The sequence below is a fragment of the Hemibagrus wyckioides genome, linkage group LG18, assembly GCF_019097595.1.
Source record: "Hemibagrus wyckioides isolate EC202008001 linkage group LG18, SWU_Hwy_1.0, whole genome shotgun sequence".
Lineage (NCBI taxonomy): Eukaryota > Metazoa > Chordata > Actinopteri > Siluriformes > Bagridae > Hemibagrus > Hemibagrus wyckioides.
This window is the reverse complement of record NC_080727.1, coordinates 5,647,501-5,668,931: the sequence shown is the minus strand read 5'-3', so window position 1 is coordinate 5,668,931 and position 21,431 is coordinate 5,647,501. Positions and strand designations below refer to the sequence as shown.

The 21,431-nt window shown below is 38.1% G+C and overlaps 1 protein-coding gene across 1 annotated transcript in view; it reads right to left on the bottom strand.

The window, feature by feature from the left end:
* sfswap (splicing factor SWAP) overlaps positions 1 to 21,431 on the bottom strand; it is a 111,645-nt gene that overhangs the window by 89,133 nt on the left and 1,081 nt on the right. Inside the window, exons 2-7 of the mRNA XM_058415365.1 lie at positions 19,496 to 19,659; positions 18,570 to 18,701; positions 15,027 to 15,106; positions 9,311 to 9,536; positions 9,089 to 9,213; positions 4,839 to 4,983 (exon numbers count right to left, since the gene is read on the bottom strand). Of these exons, the coding sequence (XP_058271348.1) occupies positions 4,839 to 4,983; positions 9,089 to 9,213; positions 9,311 to 9,536; positions 15,027 to 15,106; positions 18,570 to 18,701; positions 19,496 to 19,659 (872 nt within the window). The remainder of the gene's footprint in view (positions 1 to 4,838; positions 4,984 to 9,088; positions 9,214 to 9,310; positions 9,537 to 15,026; positions 15,107 to 18,569; positions 18,702 to 19,495; positions 19,660 to 21,431) is intronic.

Below are 21,431 nucleotides of genomic sequence, written 5' to 3'. Positions count from 1 at the left end.
GAGAATTGTATCATGTAAAGTAGGCTTGTGAGATTGACCGTAATGCACCATCGCCTTATTCTGCACCCTAATTATCGCAGATTGAAAATAGTATCGCCTTTGGCTTTGAGGGGTGAAAAGTGAGGAGAGTGGTCACACGTGTTTCGTATTCATGTTACATCATTACAGAGAAAAACGGTAGAAACCGTTTAAAAGTCGTCTAAAGCCCCAATCACAATTGCACAAGCTTTTACGCAGGTTTTGTTGTTGTTCTTGGCTTAATTACCAGTTTTAATAAAATTCTATAAACTACATGTGCATGTCTTCTGTGTAGAAAATGACAGTTTAGATGAGATTAGATTAGACTTTACTCTCATTGCAAAGTGCATGTACAAAGCCAATAAAATGTAGTTAAAATCTAACCAGAAGTGCATAGTGATATATTTACAATAATTTCCGAAAGATAAACAGCTATAGGGGCAATATATACAGGAGGGAGTGGGAGATTTATGAACAGGGGTGCATTTGTTATTACAAACAGGTAGTTATAAATAGTTATGAACAATGTACAGTGGTCTTTTAACAGATCTTACAGCTCTAGACCTCACATTATCCGAGACTTGATAGCCACCTCGATATTCGGAGTCTATGTGCTATTCCCTTTACACTGACGGCAAAAAGCAGATGTGCATAGTAATGAAATTTATCCTAATCATCGCAGCTGGATTTGGGCAAGGTCAGGTAGACCATTACAAGCTTTCCGCAGTAAACACTGATGTGTAATGGCCTTTTTTTTCCTAAGGATCCATTCAAAGAAATTTTCCCAGTCTAACAGGAGGATTAAAGGTATAATCACTGCTAACGTGAAAAGTCTAACAAGCAGCAGCAAAAAAAAAAAAAAAAAAGGGAGTGAAGATATTTTGGACAGCACTGTGCACGGTTAAAAACCCCACCCTCTTGTTTTCTATTAGTTAACAAATCTGATTAAACCTGATAAAGCCGCCGTTTCCTTTAGCGGATTAGCTGTTCCGCGCTCTTTTAACTGAAAAACAGAAAAGTATAGTTTTCCGGTGTTTCCTGTATATAAAGCGGCACAAACTATTGTGCTGGTACAAAAACCAGACAATCCAAGAGCTGTCTAAAAGACCACGTGAAATGCAAATTGGATGGGGTTTGGAGAAAAAAAAGAATTGGAAATTAAAGCTTGAGGAAAACGTTTAAAAGTAGCCTGCCAGAACACACTCAAGGACAACTCACAGAGGCAGTGTTGCAGATAAAAACTGAAGCACTTACGACGGTAGAAGCCCATTTAATTGAGTGCAAAATCTACTCTGTATAAACACTGGAAGCTCATCAGCGCTTGACAGGGCAGAAATTTGACAAATATGACTTGGAGCTGATGAGTGGAGGTGACGTGCGGTATGCGGCGCTAACAAGAGGCCAGAGCTGTAAAACCTCCAAACTGCGGCGGGTCAAACCGGATGACGTTAAGTGGCAGGAAATAAATAGGCTTGTATATTACGGTTTCATACAAAGCAAAACGAAAGCACGAATCGAATTAAGGTAGGGCACGGCGGCCTCGTCAGCGGCTTTATTTACTGCGGTCACGACAAATAAATTGCATTAATAGAAACGAATAATAGAAGAAGCGAACGCGCTCGAAACAGCCGAGCCCTGTCAGACGAGAGGAACCGTTCATGCTGGGTGAAATTGCACTGGCGTAAAGGTGAATCACTGGTGATGACCGGTGCATGCTGGAATAAAAAGAGCATCACGGGTAGTCGATCGTCACAAGGCCTGGATTTGCATAAACTAAGCGGAAAAAGATAATAGCTGACAGAGAAAGTAAAGCATTCTCGACAAACTTATCCAATGGTTCGACAGTTTTGAACCTCAGACTCAAGCTTTTCTTGGTGAAACCGCTTGGAATAATGTGTGTGGGGGGGGGAGCATTCATTTTCATGCAATTTTAAACACTACAAAGGCAGAAGACAAAAAATAAGTCATGCTGTGTATAAAGAAACTGTCAGCTATTATAAAGAGGACATTTCACAAAACAGAAATTCCCTGCTGCAAGTTCAAATCTGGTTAACTCAACAAGATGCTTCATATTTTTTAGGGGGGGGGGACCCAATTAATTTTCTATTCATTTTTAACCAGCACTAATGTGGTCCTTCGTTTGTATTCCCAAGGATGAAACACTTCCAGGAAGAGAGCGTGGAAACTCGTATGCGGTACGCTTCCTCGTTCTCTGCTGATCTACAAACGCGTGTGCCTCCGCTCAGTCTGGGGTAGCTCAGGGTAAACTTAAATAAGTCATGGTAATGTGATGCAACATGCATCAATCCGAGAACCGGACGAGGACGCCTGCTTTCAGGGAGCACGGTGACGCAAGAAATGATACGATATTATCAGTGATTTAGGAAAATCTACTTATCATGAACATGCATTAAACAAAAATGATTCCTAGACCTGAATAATATATATTTATGACTGATGCAAAGATTGCAGTGTTGGAAATGTCAGCCAGGTATTATTTTTTGTTATTAACTGGAAGCTCAGGGTTCAACCCCCCAGCACTGCAAAGCCGCCACTCTTGGGCCCTTAAACCCACATCATAGCTTTCCCTGTCCTCCGACTCCAACTTCGGGCATTGGGATATACAAAGCAAAGAATTTCACAGTGCAGTAATGCATTTGTGCCAATAATAATAATAATAATAATAATAATAAATAATAATAATAAAGACTTCTCCTTCTAAAGTGTGACAGAAGCATGTCCCCAGTCACAGGATCAACTTTCACCTACCTTGCATCATCCTTCATATCGTCTTTAACACGCTCTCTGAAATACCTATTAAAAACGTAACGGCACAAAATCCCTTAAGTGCAGCAGTCCATAATGCTGATGGAATCTTTCACAGATCTTAATTACTATTTATCCTTCTTGGTAATAAATGTGTGCTGATAAATATTTGTCTTAATGAGAGTGAACCAATTTAACCAGACACCACGGTTATTTTCAAAGAACAATTATTCAGATTCTGACACCAGCACCACAGGGGTTATAATCGAGCGGCACATAATTAGAAACCTGTTAATTATACTCATTGTTGGACTCGTTTTACTTCTGACTCCTACAGCTTCTGTTGGACCCTCAAATCAAGTGCGATACCGGTCATTTGGTGGTTCAAACGTTCTGGTCAATGATGAAATATTCCTAGGAGGTAAATCACTGGGAAGTAGATCACAGAAGTAATGATCTAGTCCACCAGACTCGGCACTTCACTGAAGCAGTACTTTCAGAGGTTTATATCACTGTCGCTCTCTTTAGAGCCATGCTCAGACATCGATCTTAACGGTCTTAATTAGTCAACAAACTAACTCCAGCTTTAAAAAGCTCGTACTGTAATAAAGAACGAAAGTCGCATTTCTAACAAGCCGCTTCAATACTGCAGTAATGTCACAGTAAGAAACTCCGTCTGGCTCAGGTTTTTAATTGGACAGTTTATCGGTACATCACAGTTCCTTAAGAAGAGAACGCAAAATCAAGCAAGCGCTGTGATGTTCCTAGGAGCTTGCAATTTTGTTTAAATGAACATAGATTTTCAGCAGATTTGGGTCAACTATCATAGAAAGCAATTACATGTGTGTGTTCACTGGCAGAACTTTAAAAGTATACTGTGCTTGCAATTTTGTTAATTCAAGTAGTTTTCCAGAAAATAAGCACAAAAAACTCAAAAAAAAAAAAAAAAAAAAAGCTGTAGCAAAATCAAGCATTTTTTATCGCAAACAATAAAAATAAATTGAAAACTGTAGCAAAATCAAGCATTATTGATCATAAGAATTGCAAAAGAATAAAGTATTTTTGATCATAATTAATACCAAAAAGTATATAAGGTGTAGCAAAATGTAAGCATTATTGATCGTAAAAATTGCCAAAAAAGGCTATAACAAAAGCAAGCATTTTTTTTACTATAATTACTACAAAAATGCTGTAGCAAAATCAAGCATTTTTGATCATAAAAATCAATTTATAAAAACAAATAAAAATCAAGCATTTTTTACTATAATTACTGCAAAAAAGCTGCAGCAAAATCAAGCATTTTTATCATAAACAATAAAAAAAATAAAAACTGTAGCAAAATCAAGCATTATTGATCATAAGAATTGCAAAAACTCAAGCATTTTTGATCATAATTAATACCAAAACAATAAGCTATAGCAAAATCAAGCATTTTTGATCGTAACCAATAAAAAAAAGTGTAGCAAAACCAAGCATTATTGATTGTAAAAATTGCCAAAAAAAAGGCTATAACAAAATCAAGCATTTTTTTTTACTATAATTACTACAAAAAAAGATTCAAGCATTTTTGATTGTAACAATTACTTCCAAAAATAAAATAAATATAGCAAAAACAAGAATTTTTGAGCAAACCAATAAAAACACCCACAAAATCCTAGAGGGACTGACGTCAGCTCGAAGTTGTTTAATTCTATTAAATTTTATTTGCAGAGCATTTTAACCATGTATCTGGGCCAGATATCCAAATAGATACAATTACTAATGCCAGAGGTGTCAATAACCTGGTATAACTCATGTTAGAAGAAACATTACGAGGAACCAGAGTCGAAAGGGAAGGCTTACAAGATTACAAATCATTAGACCAAGTGGTGTTTCTCAACGTAGGGCAGGGGAACATACGGGTATTGGGGTGATAATATAAAATAACAGATCCTGATTAAAGAAATAAAAAGCTTATTGGTGCAAATAAATACCATTTTTCTGCAAATTACATTTGTAATAAAAATAAACCTGCAGCCTGGATGCAAGAATTTTAAGTAAGGCATTGTACTTACGATCAGTGGTGTAATCAGTTGGTGGTGCTTGTGCTGCGACCGCTTCCTCAGGCTTGGTGGTGATGGCTAGGTTTCCATTCTTCTCCTGCTGAGCTTTACGAACTAGTGCAGCCAATGGATGATCTGGGTCCATGACCTGTAAAGGCTGGAGTGGAAAAATAATACACTTTCAAAACCCAGCTACTGCCTCCACATCCACATCCACCATCTATCACAAAGAAGGGTCGCTTTCGTTTTCTTCAATGAAGCATGTCGCAGAAGTATAGCTTAGAGAGACTTGATGACTTAATGTGTATGAAAATCTCAGCTATGGGATATGAGATTTATACACTGATTGCTCGATCGCTTGATCAATAAAGGATATTGATGAGTGCTGGGGTTGGGGCAAGATCCCAAACAAGAAGCAGAGCAAAAACAATACGGAACGGTTTAAGGATTAGTTGGCAGAAGAAGTGCACTCTTAAGCACTTTATAATACCACACTGCTTTAGTATTCTCAATTTTGATTGGTCAGAAATGATACAAATTCCAAGTGCGAGATTTACGCGCTTGGATTCGTTCCTCCAGGAATTTGGGGAGTTTTTTGTGATTGTTGCAGCCAAAAATGCTTCATTCAAAATTTGTGATTAGTTTTTTGGTGTTTTTTTTTACTAGTTGAATGGGCGAAATTACAAGCACAACATTCTTCTTATAAACTTCCAGCAAACAAGACATGTTTTGGCCCAAAGCTGTAGAAAATCTGCAGGTAATTGTGAAGAAAAATCACAAAATCCTGAAGGGACAGACTAATACAGTGCATGATCGTGACCCGGTCACCGGTTCTCCACTGTTCCTTCCTTGGACCGGTTTTAATAGATACTGACCACTGCAGACCGGGAACACCACACACTGCAGTTTTGGAGATGCTCTGATCCAGTCGTCTAGCCATCACAATTTGGCCCTTCAAACCTTGTGCTTGCCCATTTTTCCTGCTTCTAACACATCAACTTCGAGGATGTTCACTTGCTTCCTAATATATCCCACCCACTAACAGGTGCCATGATGAGGAGATAATCAGTCTTATTCACTTCACCTGTCAGTGCTCATAATGTTATACCTGTTCGGTGTATATAGATATGATATGATGACCACTCTATATAAACAGATTTGAAAAAAGTTTTTGGTGAGGAGTCTCCAGCACCAATGCTTTACAGCTTTATTTTCTTGTCTACGTTTGGTCAAGCTGCCATACGATCTTAACCTTACTTGATATATTGTGACTTATCAAATGTACGAAGATAAAACCAGACAATACAGATGATATAATTCACTAAAGCACAGAGTACAAGTCCATTTCCTCCAGCAACACAAGTTCCTAACAAATGCAAGTCCGGTTATCAGTAGTCTACAGCTTGATTATAAAGCTCTGCTGTCCTGGGAGCTGAAACACAACAGGCATACAGAACAGAACGAGGCCCTCAAGGCCTATAAACTTCTCGAGTGACAGAATATCTTACGGAATTTGCTGAGCTATAAAGTGATTCATTTTTTGCCCAAGCAGGTGGTACATCTTTCTGCAGCTAGTGACGCAAGTATAATTTTTGTATTTATCTGGAAATGAAATTTGCCCGGGGGGGGTCCAGAGGCTTCGTGATTAGCGTGTTTGCCTCACACATCAGGTGTTGGGGATTTGATTCACGCCTCCACCCACTCCGGTTTCCTCGCCTAGTCCAAAAACATATGCTGTAGGATGATTGGTTGTTATCTCTAACGTGTGTGTGAGATCATACAGGATGCTCCCTGCCTGGAATTGGTTCCAATACCAGGGATTTGGATTGGTTCCATGGTTCCCATGACCCTGCTCAGGACAAGATGGATGGATGGATGGATGGATGGATGGATGGGATTTGACTATATGCTAGCACTGAAAATACCATAGCTGAGCTAGGTGAAACTTCACATAGAGGCAAAGATCAAGCAAGCAAAAGATACTTATAAGATAAGAGAAGTTTAAAAATGAATGAAAAATCCGCCTCAAACAACCACCACATCATTTTTAAATTTCTGGGATTTTGCAGACGCCCTTATCCAGAGTGACTTACAATTTATCTCATTCTACACAACTGACCAATTGAGGCTTAAGGGCCTTGCTCAAAGCCCCAGCAGTGGCAGCTTGGTGGACCTGGGATTTGAACTTACAGCCTTCTGATCAGAAGCCCAATACCTTAACCCCTAAGCTACCACTTCCCAACAACTGGAACAACTGGATTAAACCTTGAACCTGGCATCATCTACCTAAAGGTTTATAGCTACAAGGCATTCCAGGACTTTAAGTGTGATGTTTACAGTCTCTATTACTTCTGTGTTGGATTTCTCATGAACATGCCTTTATACATCACAGAAAACTTATTTCCATTATCTATGAAAGATTTCCTCGCACAAAGCACCATCCTAGTGATGACTCCCTGTGACAAAACCAGTGCTCACTGGGGAGAAGGTGTGCAAAATCAAAATACAGTATAATTATGTGACTTCAACAATGAAATAATGGACTATATAGAATTTTATTCTTCTGTACAGACAAAGGAAATGTCTAGTCTGGAAATGACTGTAATCACTGTTAGGGGAAAATCATACCAAGTATTTTCAATGGCTGTCTTAATTTAAAAAAAAAAAAATAGTAATGAAAAAACCGTATGACTTTGAACGCTGTGTTCTCGAAATTATATAATTGCCATTATAACAGAAAAGCGTTGAGAAAACTTCACAAGCGTGATCAAAAGTTGTTTGAATTATGACAGGAAACCTGATAAGACATGGTCTTATTTATCTCTTGTATAAATCTTTCATTTCTATGCTCACTTTAAATGCCTCCCGGCAACACAGAGCAGAAAACATACGGAATATTAAATCAGGTAATTGAGTTGCTGTCATATATAACTAATGGGGGGGGGAAAAAAAGAAAAAAGTCAAAGCACTTTGATGTCAGATGCCTTCATAGCAGGCCCAATTATGTCAGGAAATGGAACGTCTTAACATGTATTTTCAATTGATTCTACAGTGGGTGGCTTTTAAATGCTGAAACAGAGGCAGGTTTAAATATTAGGACTCACGCCGAGATGAACCCGCTCGCTGAATGGGTGCATTAGTGCCTTCTTTTTTGAAAGCATCTATACAGCCCATTATCATGTCTTGTATAATTTCTAAAACATACTTCTGTTGCAGTAGAATGTGTAAAAAAATTAAAAAAAAAAAAAAACACAAAGTTATTTTGGTTACATGGTTCAAGTATTCAACTAAAATTTGTGAAGGTTTCGTAAAAATTCTTTTTGCCTAGCAATGAACATCAGTGAATAGCGAGTGATAAAAGTTTCCTGTTAATGAGATTTCTGAGACGTCTGAGGCGCCATTCTTTACAATCCCAAAAAAGATACGTGAGTTTTAGGTCATTAATTACTTGATGATGTGCCTTCAGCTATTAATTTACATAAATAAATCTGACTCGCCAGGATCCACTTTTTTTTTAATCTTTACATTATACACCGATCAGGCATAACATTATGACAGGAAGTGAATAACACTGATTATCTTCTCATCATGGCATCTGTTAGTGGGTGGGATATATTAGGCAGCACAAACATTTGGTCCTCAAAGTTGATGTGTTAGAAGCAGGAAAGCGTAAGGATTTAAGTGAGTTTGATGAAGGGCCAAATCGTGATGGCTAGACGACTGGACCAGAGCATCTCCAAAACTGCAGCTCTTGTGGGGTGTTCCCGGTCTGCAGTGGTCACTATCTATCACGGGCGGCCAAGGCACATGGATGCACGTGTGATCCGATCCAACAGACGAGCTACTGTTGCTCAAATTTCTGAAGATGCTAATGCTGGTTCTGATAGAATGGTGTCAGAATACACAGTGCATGATGGGTCAGGGCTGTTTTGGCAGCAAAAGGGGGACCAAAATAATTTTAGGCAGGTGGTCACAATGTTTTGCCTGGTCTGTGGACTACCATAACAACTGCCTAAGAACAGTGTGAGAACCCTTAACACCACCTGAGAAGCCATCGCGTAGACCATATTGAACAAACCCCACAGCACAAGTTCTACCTATAGGTGTCCACTTCTCTCAAGATGCTAGAAACCACCTGGAATACAACAGCAACCACCTTGCTAACAATTTGGACTCGTTTTTTTACTCTAGGAGCGCTACCGCCGAACAAAAACAAACAAACAAACAAACAAACAACAGGTGTTGCTGGACACAGGTTGTACCTTCATTATCTCCTCTAGACGTGAGCTCTTCTTGGTTGCAAACAAGCTGGGATGGAGGTAACTGCCATCGCCGTCGTCGTCGTCATCGTCTGCGTCATCGTCGTCGTCATCTCCGGACTTGGAATCTGTACGTTACAATATTCCGTTTTTAAAATATGCACACTGAATTCAGTGACTACTTGGTGCTTAGTATTAATGCGGTGGGGTTTTGCTGGATCTTACCCCGAGACTGGTCCTGCTTGCTTTCAGAGGCGGGTGTGTATCGTCCCTCCTTCATGGCTCGTAGGATGTGTTTGTAGTACGGGTTTAGGTAATGGTCGAAGCGCAGGAAGTCGAACTGCGAGTTCCCGGCTTGCTTCGCCTTCAGCACGATCTCGAACTGGGCCCCTTGCTTGCACACGAAGTTAGCGGTGCGCTCAATGATGGCGTGGGTCTTAACGGTCGCAGGCTGAAAAACATCATGTCAGAAACAACTTGAGTCATTTTGCAAAGAATGCACACATTTAAACTATATATATTAAATATATATTTATACAGATATTGATCAGAATTTGATGCATGTGTGGTTAGGAGTCAAAATATGGCTTTCACCAGCAATCTATAATGTAGAAAAAAATGATGAATTGCTAAAACTGGATAAGGCACAATTCACCGACTGCAGCATTTATTTATTTTTTTTATCTATCATAAATTATAAAACTTTTATATAAATAAACAATGTGAGAACCACTTGTCGGATTGATGCATAAAAAAAATAAAGTGAAGGGGTAGTCATCAAGCCAGCGTTACCTTTTATTTTTATTTTATTTTTTTAAAAAAAAAAAAGCATTTTATTGCTTTTGAGGCCCGGCAGGCCAAAAAAGAGCCAAATTCAGTTTGGTAGCAAAATAACCTTGAATTACAAAGGTGAAGAACAAACATGTTTCATCATGCAAAGCAAGAACCATTCTTCCTGGTGCTTGTTGTGGAGAGGCTGTGGAGCCTGACACGAAATAAAGAGGGTGAAGAGAGGAGAGCAGATTAATAATTCAGCAGAGCTGTTCAAAGGACTGGCTGACTGGCTTAAAACTAATTGGGAGTTTCAAGCTAGAGCGACTGAAGGTTTTGTTGTGGTACTCATCAAGGTTGCATTAGTACGACGTGTGAGAGGGAAAGAAAAAAAAAAAGAAATACACGTTTCTGGATGGAAGGCCCTGGAGTTTCGATGGGATCGATGACTGAAAATGTGAGGCAGAGTGATTAGGACATCTGTGCTTGAAGTCCCTGTGGCTCGAGAGCGGTGATTAAAAGGAAATGTGTCAGCCTTCGGAAAATCTGGCTGATTTCGCATTCGAGATATGCCACACCCCATGTGAATCTAAACAAACTGGATGGCGAGCTGAAGAAATTATGAAGTGAAGAGATTAATGAGAAACTTTTGTGGAGGATTTGTCGCTGCCACCTACGCAGACACTGTCGGGCTTTAATAAGGATGATATTGTGAGAGTTTTGGGAATTATGCTGTACGGGTCTGTGTCTGAGAGTCCAAGATGGCAACATTGGCCATGCTCTCTGGATAAGATGTATGGCTTTCCTGTCTCCCCTGTCAATCACAGACACATCATTGGTGTCTGAGGTATATACTTTTTTTTTTTGACCGTGTTGCTGCCCTACCTTGGCGAGGTTAGGTTAGGGTTATGTGTCTTGAATTTTAGGGGCAGTGGTTTTTCAAGTGGTTAAGGCTCTGGGTTGTTTATTAAATGATCAGGGATCAAGCCCCAGCACCCCCAAGCTCCACTATTGGGCAATTAAGCAAGGCCCTTAACCCTCCCTGCTCCCTGGGTGCTGTATCTTAGCTGCCCCTGCACTCTGACCCCTATAACTTCCTCAGCTAGGATACATGAAGAAAAGAATTCCACTATGAGGTGGTGATAAAGGCTTCTTGCCCTCAATTCTTCTTCTAAATGAAGCAATTCATAACCTTCACCCTCCCCTTTTGGAAACTGGCTGGCCGTTGATGAGCGCAAAATAGTAAAGACTAAACGGGGGGCGGGGTTAGAACGACCTACTAATACAAATCCAATCATTTTTTTCTAATAGTGACACTCCGACAGTATTTTCCCCCTGGATATACAATCATATTGGAGTCCACTTCTCTGACACACCAATTTTTGATTTCAGGGACACTAGAAGAGATGCCTCAGAACTCGTGCTGTTTCCAAGGACCCCGCTGAGCTGAAAGCAACCTGTCGACTGCACCCTGTCGACATAAATGGAATGTTCCACTCTCGTTCCATTCTCTCTATTCTAAGCCTCGACAAACAAGGCCACTCAAAAGGTCACCAGAATTGACCTTCAGATACCGACTTTGCAGCTTGGACTACCGTGAAAAACGTCAGCCGCTGTTTCATTCTGCTGGGACAATTTTTGAGTGGCTTACATCACGTCCACTTTAAAAGATGAATACTTTAACGAAATGTAAATTGACTGGCGTAATTTTAAAGCTGTAGGTGTAATGCTATAGATTTGAAATTTTGCCAAGGAATTTACATTTCAGACTGTACGAGAGCTCAAATCTGATCTTTTAAGTGGATGTGATGTGAGATGTTCAATACAGCTTCCGTTTCTCCCAGTCATTTCTGAGCTGTATAAATTCACCAGATGGACAATTACCCACATAAACGTTCAGCTGAGTTTAAAAGTTCGCATCCCACTTAGCAGATAGATGTAAAAAATATAGAAAAGTATGTATACTTTTAAAGGTTCCCCATAAACGGAATACATACTTGAAGAAATTTCATCATAGCACTTTTTTGTTTGTTTTTATGTTCATTTGCTGGAAAGTTTGAATCGCTGTTGACGTCCTCGAGGTAATTTACTTGAATGCGCTTTTCTCAGAGCGCCTTAAAGCACTCATTAGATGTTTACTGGGAATCTTATTTATGCATGAAAAGTTCAAACGCACTTAAACTCTTGAACAGTTTGCTTTGGGAGCAGTGGGATCAGAAAAACAGCTTTTTATGAGTCCCAAAATAGAAAATATTGACCACTTGGAGAGCTGTGGAAGGATATTAAAAGATATGATAATGTTTAGAGTGCCTAAAAAAAATGCCTAAGAGATTCACAGGAGTCCAAAGCGAACAAGAAGACATGTTTTTTGAGAGGCAAATGGAATAACATTTCCATTTATATTATATTAAACTCTGATTAATATCATCTTAAAAATCTTTAATAATGAAGCAACATCTATTCACATTAACAACATGTCCCAGTGCCAGCATTTTCATTACATCTTATTAATTAAAATGGAACACTGTAATCATAAAAACTGTTAAAACTGATGCTATAAACTGATATTTAAAAATATGATGAGTTATACTTTTTGTTCAGAACTAAAAACACCCACAAAACATGTCACTTTCTGTTATCACTTAAGTCAGGGTGTTTAAATCCAGCCCCAGGGCTAAATGTAGCCCAGTGCGTTAACAGGCTTGTGGCTCCTCTCTTTGAACATTATGACCGCTGACCAACACGATGCAATTATTCCTTTCACCTGATGGTGGCAGCAGACTGCGATAACAGTTGGCTATAATGCAAAACCTGTTTCATCAGTAAATACATATACGGCATTTGGCAGACACCCTTATCCAGAGCGACATTTTATTTCATTTTATACAACTGAGCGATTAATGGTTAAGGCCCAGCTTGGTGGACCTTGGCTTTGAACTCACAACCTTCCTATCAGCACCTTAACCGCTAAGCTACCACATCTCCTTACACCTGCAAGTTCCGTCATAGCCATGGACAAAAAGTGCAAAATTAGCCAACGTTGGGTATCCACGGAGCTACCAATAAGCTTGGGAAAAACTTCTTAAAAGAAGTGGATTTGGGTCGAACCAAATATTAAAAATATGCTCATGTTAGTTCCTCCAAATATTTTTGGTATATACATCATATATATTTCATGAGATCTAATCAAGCCTCCTTTGAAAAAGGTTTAGACACCCCTGACATGAAAAGCGTTAAAGATTGAAGACTTTCCTGTGGAGGAAAACCTACTGACTGGTGTCTCTTCCCAAACCTAAAAGCTCCTCAGAAGCTTCCAAAATTTTCCATTTACAATCATTTGAATTAGCTGTTACCATAAAAACGATATCATATATTAGAGTGAGGGAGTGTGGTGTGCCTTCAAACCCTCTAAACCTCTATCAGAATAAATGTTACAGAACACGCCTTTATAATCTGATTGTAAATCCAACAGCTTTATGGAATAAGTTTAATATAATGCATCACGTCACCTGCAATAAAATCCATGAAGGTGTAGGGTTAAGGAACAGTGGCACATAGCTGAACAATTTTTCATTCAAACAGAGCATAAGAAAATAGACACCTCCACAAAGGCAGGTCTTTAGTTTGCTCTGAAATAGAACATAAATCTCATAAAAAGCTACTTGAACTGCACTGTTACAGCTCCATGCCTGGATCTATTTTACTGTAGTCAACGTCCTGGACTGAAGTTTCTGCACAGCAATGAGAGAAGAGCTATAACTCTGATGTTGATGATGAGCTTCTCAGAGATGTTTTTAACAAGAACTGTGTGTGGATATTAAGTGAGTGGTTATGACTATATTACATCACAGTTGCACCTCGGGTCTCATCTGATGTGAAGGAAGAAGGAAAAAATTGGCAAGCGTAAAAATCTTTAACATAATGATGGTTAACATCATGATGTCGGAGCGTCAACACAACGGCAGGTCTTGTGGGGTGGGGGTGGGATTCCCAGTATGTAGTGGTACCAAAAGTGCAAGGCAAGACAACCAGTAAAGCAGCAACAGATTGAAGGGCTCCCAAGGCTCATGAATGTGTGTGGGAAGTGAATATATATTCTGGTATAATCCCACAGAAGAGCTAGAGTTGTGCAGAGATGATGCTGGCTGTGACAGAAAGGAGTCTGAACACACAGTGCTGCAGACAGGGAGAGGGTACTTCACTTCTGTGAGCACTGAGCACAAATAAGTTCAATTTTTGTAATATTAATAAACAGCGCCCATATTCAAGAAAACTGTTGCACCCGCTGACAAAATTCGAAGAAAATGTCGGCATTTCCCCTTAAAATTAAAAAGAATATCCTTGTAAAAATAAATGTTTTTCCACAAAGCATCTTTATCTTTAAAAGAGCTAAGGACAAAAGGCATTAGCAGTAGGGAAGAGGACTTTTAAGAGGCTTAAGGGTTTCTTTAGCCAAGGAGAAAATGGCTGAAAATTCAACAAGGACAGTGAGAGGGACAGTGCAGGGATTATGTACGTGATTGATCATGTAAGTGACACGCTAACGTCTCGTGTAGGAGATGTTCGCGTATCTCTAACATGATCTTTCATGAACATAACCCCAACATGATATATCCTTAAATTTCTTAATGTTGTAAGAAAAGCTTATAATATTTAAAAGTGCTCTTATTTCATTGGACAAGCAATCACAGTATTCAAAAGAATGTGTCAAACCTAGTGACGGGGTCAGCCCTGCCTCCTCTATAAGATAAAATTTGCTCAGAGATGTTTTGAGATCTCTCTTAAACTTGGATTCCTAGTTAGAAATAATTTTTAAGCTAAATTAGGAGCTCTCAGATTGGCTGCAAGAGTGAATACATCTAGATTTATATTAAACTCAATATAAACACATATTTATATATATATATATATATATATATATATATATATACACACACACACATGTGGGTGTGTATTTCTGCATACTGTTTCTCTGTGCATACTTAATAAAACACAGTATTCTTAATACATTTACATGTAATTAAATAATTTAAAATAACAAAATAACTCCAAAGCATGACAGGCTTCCAGCACACCATAAAGCTGCTCCTCTCTCTGAATGATGATGTTAATAGTTACTATTCAGACCCAGCTGCTGCTCAAATTCTTGTGACTCATTGTTAAATCTTACCAGCTCTACATCGGAGGGTATGATCAATCCAGGAGGTGCTACGAACGGCTCTTCACCGCCTTCTTCCTGGGGCTCGGGCTCTGAAGGGATGAGAGGATATGAAGTTGAGAGAGAGAAAATAAAGAGAAAAAAAAAGAATACAAAGCGCAAGATGCCTGAAGCACCAGAACCACTTGAAGTTTCACTTTTAATTACTGTCAGTTCTATCAGATGTGCTTCTTCTTTTCGGTTTGATGGGTTAGAGAAGGCTGACCGCCGTGCCGTATGGGTCTAATAGAGGGATGTAATAGAGGGCTGTGAAACGATTATTATTATTATTATTATTATTATTATTTTTTTTTTTTCAAGTGTCATGTTTTAATAATGTGGTTTTCTTTTTAATTTGAATGCCAACAATTTTTTTCTGCAAATATGTTAAGTAAGCAAAATCCTGCTTTCGGCTCACATCAGAGTCGATCCAAAAAAAGAGTCAATACCGATTCTAAACATCAGCTGCTTCCCAGCATTTTGTAGTATAAATACTTTGAATACTTTGTTCAGACTAAAAAGCTCCAAGAAGAAGAAGAAGTGCACTTCAGTTCCCTGGATGATGCATTTACTCAACCGAAAAAAAAAAAAAAAAATGAAGTGTGAAATGTCGGACACTTGACGCTCACAGCTTTACTTACAAAGTGGAAAAGGGGCGGGGCTAGCAGACGCTAATGCTGGATAAGATAAAATGTATATAGTCGAAGAATTTATTTTTCAACATTTAAAAGAAATTTTTTTTTTTATGCTAAACTGAGCATCACGTTACTTGTGTTTGCCGTCATTTGGGATCCAACTGGGAAACGGCTTCTAATTTCATTTAGTAAAACAAATAAAATAATAAAAAATTTACTACACTTGCATATTGGGCATAATGTAAGTGCGCAGTGTGTAGTACATCATTTGGGATGCAGCTAGTGAAAAATAAGAGTCAAGCCGCGAGTCGATTCCAATTTTAATGGAAAAAAAATTTGCTCAAAATATAATATACGCAAAACATATATATTTTATATATATATATATATATATATATATATATATATATTAAATATTGCTACTAACATACATATATATATATATATATATTTAAAATATCTGCAGCTCAAGCAGTGTTGTGTAACTTCTTGCTATAATTTATAACAAAGTAAGTCAACATTTGGAACACTAAAAATAAAATTAATTTTGGATTTCTCTTAGTATTAATCATTTAACTCTTTCACTTATTAAGATAGCCAGTAAATAATGGCTTAATCTGGCATTTTACCAGACAGAACCGAACAAATTAGAGCTACAAATCCATCAATTAAGATTACTGGTCTGCTCTCAGTATTATTGTATTGTACCTGATATTTACTTAAGCCTTGTTAAAAGTTCTGTAGTCGGTTTAAAGCAGTATTATAGAACTACAGCTAAATTTACATTTTTTAAATATATTCCTACTAACAATTAATTTATACAACTATATAACTTACATTTATATAACTTCTTGCTATTGCTTCTTACAAAGTAAGCCATTTGGAATGCTAGCAATATACAATCAATCAATCAATAAATAAATAAATAAATAAATTCCAAACACTGAAAATGAAATTCCTTTTGGATTTCTCTTAGGATTAATAAAGATTAAATTAAATCTTTCACTTATCAAGATTGCCAGTGGATAGTGGCTTTATTTGGAATTTTTTGGTCAGCACTGAACAAATAAGGATTACTGGCCTACCGTTTACATCATCCGATACTGTCAGTATTGCTGTATTTGTAGTTAGTTACCTGCTAATTATTTAAGCCTCGTTAAGAATTCTGTAGTAGCTCTGAAGCAGTATTACAGAACTAGGGCTGAAATTTCAATGTTGGAAAATAATCCTAAATATTTTTGGTATTCAGTAAATAAGTTTTTTTTAAATATTCATACTAACAGTTAAATTATTAAATTAAAATTAATTGCAGCTCAAGCAGTGTTTTGTAACTTCTTGCTAATATTTCTAAAAAAAAAGTAAGCCAAGATTTGGAATGATAAAAATATGCCGCAAAATTAAATTAATAAACAACTAAACATTTAGTGAAATGAGTGATGACCCAACTGCCTGGCCATCTGCTGCGGAAAATTCATTTTACTGGCGAGGAAGTGACTCGGTCCGGCCAACTTTTTCTTTCCTACATCAATAATTTAAGACCACAGAAAAGTGCCATTTCTGCCAAAAATTCAGGAAAACCTCTGGTACAATACTGGCGGGTCCATTGCATTGCCAGTGTGAAGTTGATGCAGATGAATAGACCTGTCCTCAAACCTTTGCCAAGGCTTTCTTTTGGAAAATTAAAAGCTTGGTCGCACTGGATTATAAAGAAGGATGCTTAGATTTCTGTACAAAACCAAAAATACAAGCGGTGTTATGTCAAACAGAGCAAGTGTAGCTTCAAGATGGAGTAAATCTTCTTCTTCTTTCGGCTTTTCCCTTCGGGGTGGCCACAGCGAATCATCTCCCTCCACCTATCCCTATCTTCTGCATCCTCAACATTTGCTTCATATCCTCATTTATTACATCCATATACCTCCTCTTTGGCCTTCCTCTTTTGCCTCCTGCCTGTCAGCTCCATGTCCAACATTCTCCTACCAATATACTCACTCTCCCTCCTCTGGACATGTCCAAACCATCTTAATCTGGCCTCTCTAACTTCGTCCCCCAAATGTCCAACATGAGCCGTCCCTCTGATGTACCCGTTCCTAATCCTGTCCAACCTCGTCACTCCCAAAGAGAACCTCAACATCTTCAGCTCAGCTACCTCCAGCTCTGACTCCTGTGTCTCTTCCTCAGTGACACTGCCTCTAAACCATACAGCATGGCCGGTCTCACCACTGCCTTGTACAAGATGTGGTAAATATATATTACAAAAAAATAAATACACACGCTATTGTGGACTATTTTTATTTGGATTAATATTAAGGCCATGTTTCTTTGAAAGCTGATACCGATGGAGTGTAAGGAAGGATACACAAAAAAAAACAAAAAAACAGCCATCCCTATTTATACAACAAGAATGTGCTACTGTTCTGCATGCTGCCGTTAAGCAATCTTTGCTGTTTAACCATTGAATACCTCGGTGGATCTTTTTAAAACCTTGGAAAATGACACCTCATTTGACTTTAGAGCGTCTGAATAATTCATCATCAAGGTCTGTGTATATGCATGGGCATATTTGCATGTTTTCAAGGGCTGGTTACTGTTTATTTACTGAGAAATGACCTAGAGACTGGTTTGAAGAGTTTGTGCCAGGGCTGGCGTGAGTATTAAAAGTGGCCATGAATTTATATTGCTAGTTTTAGAGCTTTGTGTATGTGTCCTTTAGTGTTAAAAAAAAAAAAAGTTTGATATTTTCTTACTATTCTTTCATTTTATAGTTAAACACTTCCAGGAATAACAGTTTGTATTCCGTTTATAATTATGTTATAATCTATTCCTCTAGACTGTTCCTCCCTTGTGTGTGTGTGTGTGTGTGTGTGTGTGTGTGTTTGCCCACCATTGTCTTTGCTGCCATCCTCTTCTTCAGTGGGCTGCGAGGGGTCGTAGTAATCAGCACTGTAGCGGAAAGCCACTGCGTTGTAGGAACCTTCATCAGCCAGAGCTTCACTTAGCCTTTTATATTCCTCTTCTGCACATCATAAAAGAATATGACAATTAATAAACCAGACTCTGGAGTCAGTGGTGGAAATTCTAACATAACTAAACGATTCGGTGCGTTCTGGGTCAAACAGAGCCGTATTCAGAGTTGAGTTAAGTGCGTGTAGCGAGGAGATAATACCGCAATTACGCACTTTAGTATTCACACCTCAGATTTCTCTGGACTCAAGCTGTGCTTGTGCAGTGCGAATGGCTCAGTTATCGCTACTGAGGCTCTGGATTAAGTGCCCTTCTTGTGCAAATGTCGGCTCATGATATTCGCGGGATCAAGTCCGGTGACACTGTAGTCGGAAGTCGGAAAAGGGCTTTGTTGCCAAGTATGTTTGCGCATACGAGGAATTTGTGTCACAGCTTCCAGTACACAGAAATTCAGCTTTTCAAATTTACATACACACCTTTCTTTATGATTCACAAATTCACCTGGCTTAATCAAATACTTAAAAAAAAAATATACAAAAGTTACATGTCCTTTAATAAACTCATATATTCCTCTTTGACCACAAGATGTCAAAATTATCTAATGAATCTGGTTGTTTTATTCTGGTGAGTTTTGTTTGTTATTAATCATAGTAGGCTAAAAAAAATTAGTTGGTATATAATCAGTGGTTGATTATAATCTTTTTTTTTTTTTTTAATTAGTACATTTGCATATATTTGCAAAACCGTTTTTATTTCCTAACCATGCCCAGAAAAGCTTTTAGATCCTAGATCTAGCCTGTGATAAATGTATCCAAAAAACCGTGAAAGGCTGTGCAAACTCTGTACCTTGCCTGGCCTCTTCTTCCAGCAGGTCAGTGTGCAAGGCCAGGTATCTCTCCTCATCACACAGCGCTTCGATCCTGGCTTCCTCTTCAGAAAGCTGGTAGCTCTGGTTCCACGAGTCTGCGTCATACTCCGAAAGGTCATGTAAATGACCGCGGCCGTCGTATCTGCAAAATAAACCGCTTGATTAGACAGGAAATCGTCCGAGAAGCGCACACACAGAAGAAATACTCACCGCATCGTGAGAGCCTGAAGGTAAAAGGCTTTTAAAACCAAAACTATTTCTCTTACAAGGCAACTGCACAGTCCCTTGGAGGCAAAAGAAATAAGCATCGCTATTGCAACATTTTAAGTGTACAGGTACAGACAAAAAAAAAAAAAAAAGAGAGAGAGAAAAAGGCATATTTTTTCCTACTACAGACGTACAATCCAATTCTCCACTAAGCATTTAAAAGTTTCAAAAGCCCTGGAGTCAAACGTTAAGAAACAAAAGAGCAACTTTCCTCTTACCTTACACGGTTTCAAAAAAGCTTGTACCCGCGTCACTCAATTTTTTATTATTTTTTTTTACTGATCTCTCACGTCATCATTCTTACTTTTATTGTAAAATGGTACATCCACACAAGCCCGAGCACATAAATACCTATCCGCAAGAACCCATATGGACGATTTTTTCCTGCGCTTGCTCTTCTATTCCACTTCTCAGTTCCAGTCTCTTCGTCGAAAGAGAGAAGTGGGCGGCGGGGTGGCAATTGGGGCCTGGCAGGACCCCTTAGCCTTAATTGCTGAGAAAATAAGGTCTGGGTTACGTGATAGAGAGACACACACATACACATTGGAAACAGGGAACAGATCCACGTATATTAAGGTGGCTCCTTCAGGATGCGAAGACTTTCAGAGAACATGTGCATGACCGTATATATATATATATTTATATATATATTTATATATGTGTATATATATGCGTTGCATGGTAATGAAATGAAATTGACTCTGAACCTGAACAGAGACAGAAAAGTGGTGCTGGATCGTGGAAAAAAAAACAAAAACAAATCACTGCTGTATCTTTTGTTAAATTATTATTTATCATTTTATGAGCACCACCTTAATACACAGACTGATTTGACAAAAGTTGCAGTTACAGCAGAGGAATTTGCTTTGGCTTGCACTTAAATCCACTTCAACAGCTAATATTTCTTAATGCATTTTCTAAAAAAAAAAAAAAAAAAACTACAACTTTAAAAAAGAAATTCCCAAAAGTTTCTGGAATGCATTGCGTATTGTTGCTAAATTGTGGAATTAAAATGCCTCGTTCTACCTGGTTAGACACAAGATCCCAACCTTGGTCCTGAAGCACACACCAGCGTCCGGCTCATTTTAAGCGTTTTCTCTAGCAGCTATGCATGACCATAGATGACATTAATAATGACTACATCCTAAACAAAATAACACTGAGAGGCTATGAAACTTATCGACCTATCCTTTAAGCTAATATCTAATAATATCTAAGCTAATATCTAACAAATCTGTTTTTAGAGCAAAGGGGTTGAGGATAAACATACTGACCACTGACCGACAGCCTAGGAGCTGTATTAACAGTATAACTGTATTTTGAGATGTATCTGATAAAGGAAGTGCGTCTGGAAGGTTTCAGAAACATTTCCAGCCCAGATACATCTTTAAAAAAATTTTAAAAATAAATAAATATCTAATAAATAAATAACATAAGCATACATGTAAAAATTAAATAAATAAACAAATTAATTAAAAAATCTAATAAATAAAATAATGAAATAAAAAAAAGAATAAATAAGTAAAAATAAAAAAAATAAATAAAAAAATGCCCTACAACTACACAAAAACAAAATTGAGGAATGCAAACACAATTATCTTCTGTATTTTTTTCCCCATATTCTGGTGCCCAGATATTATCTACTCC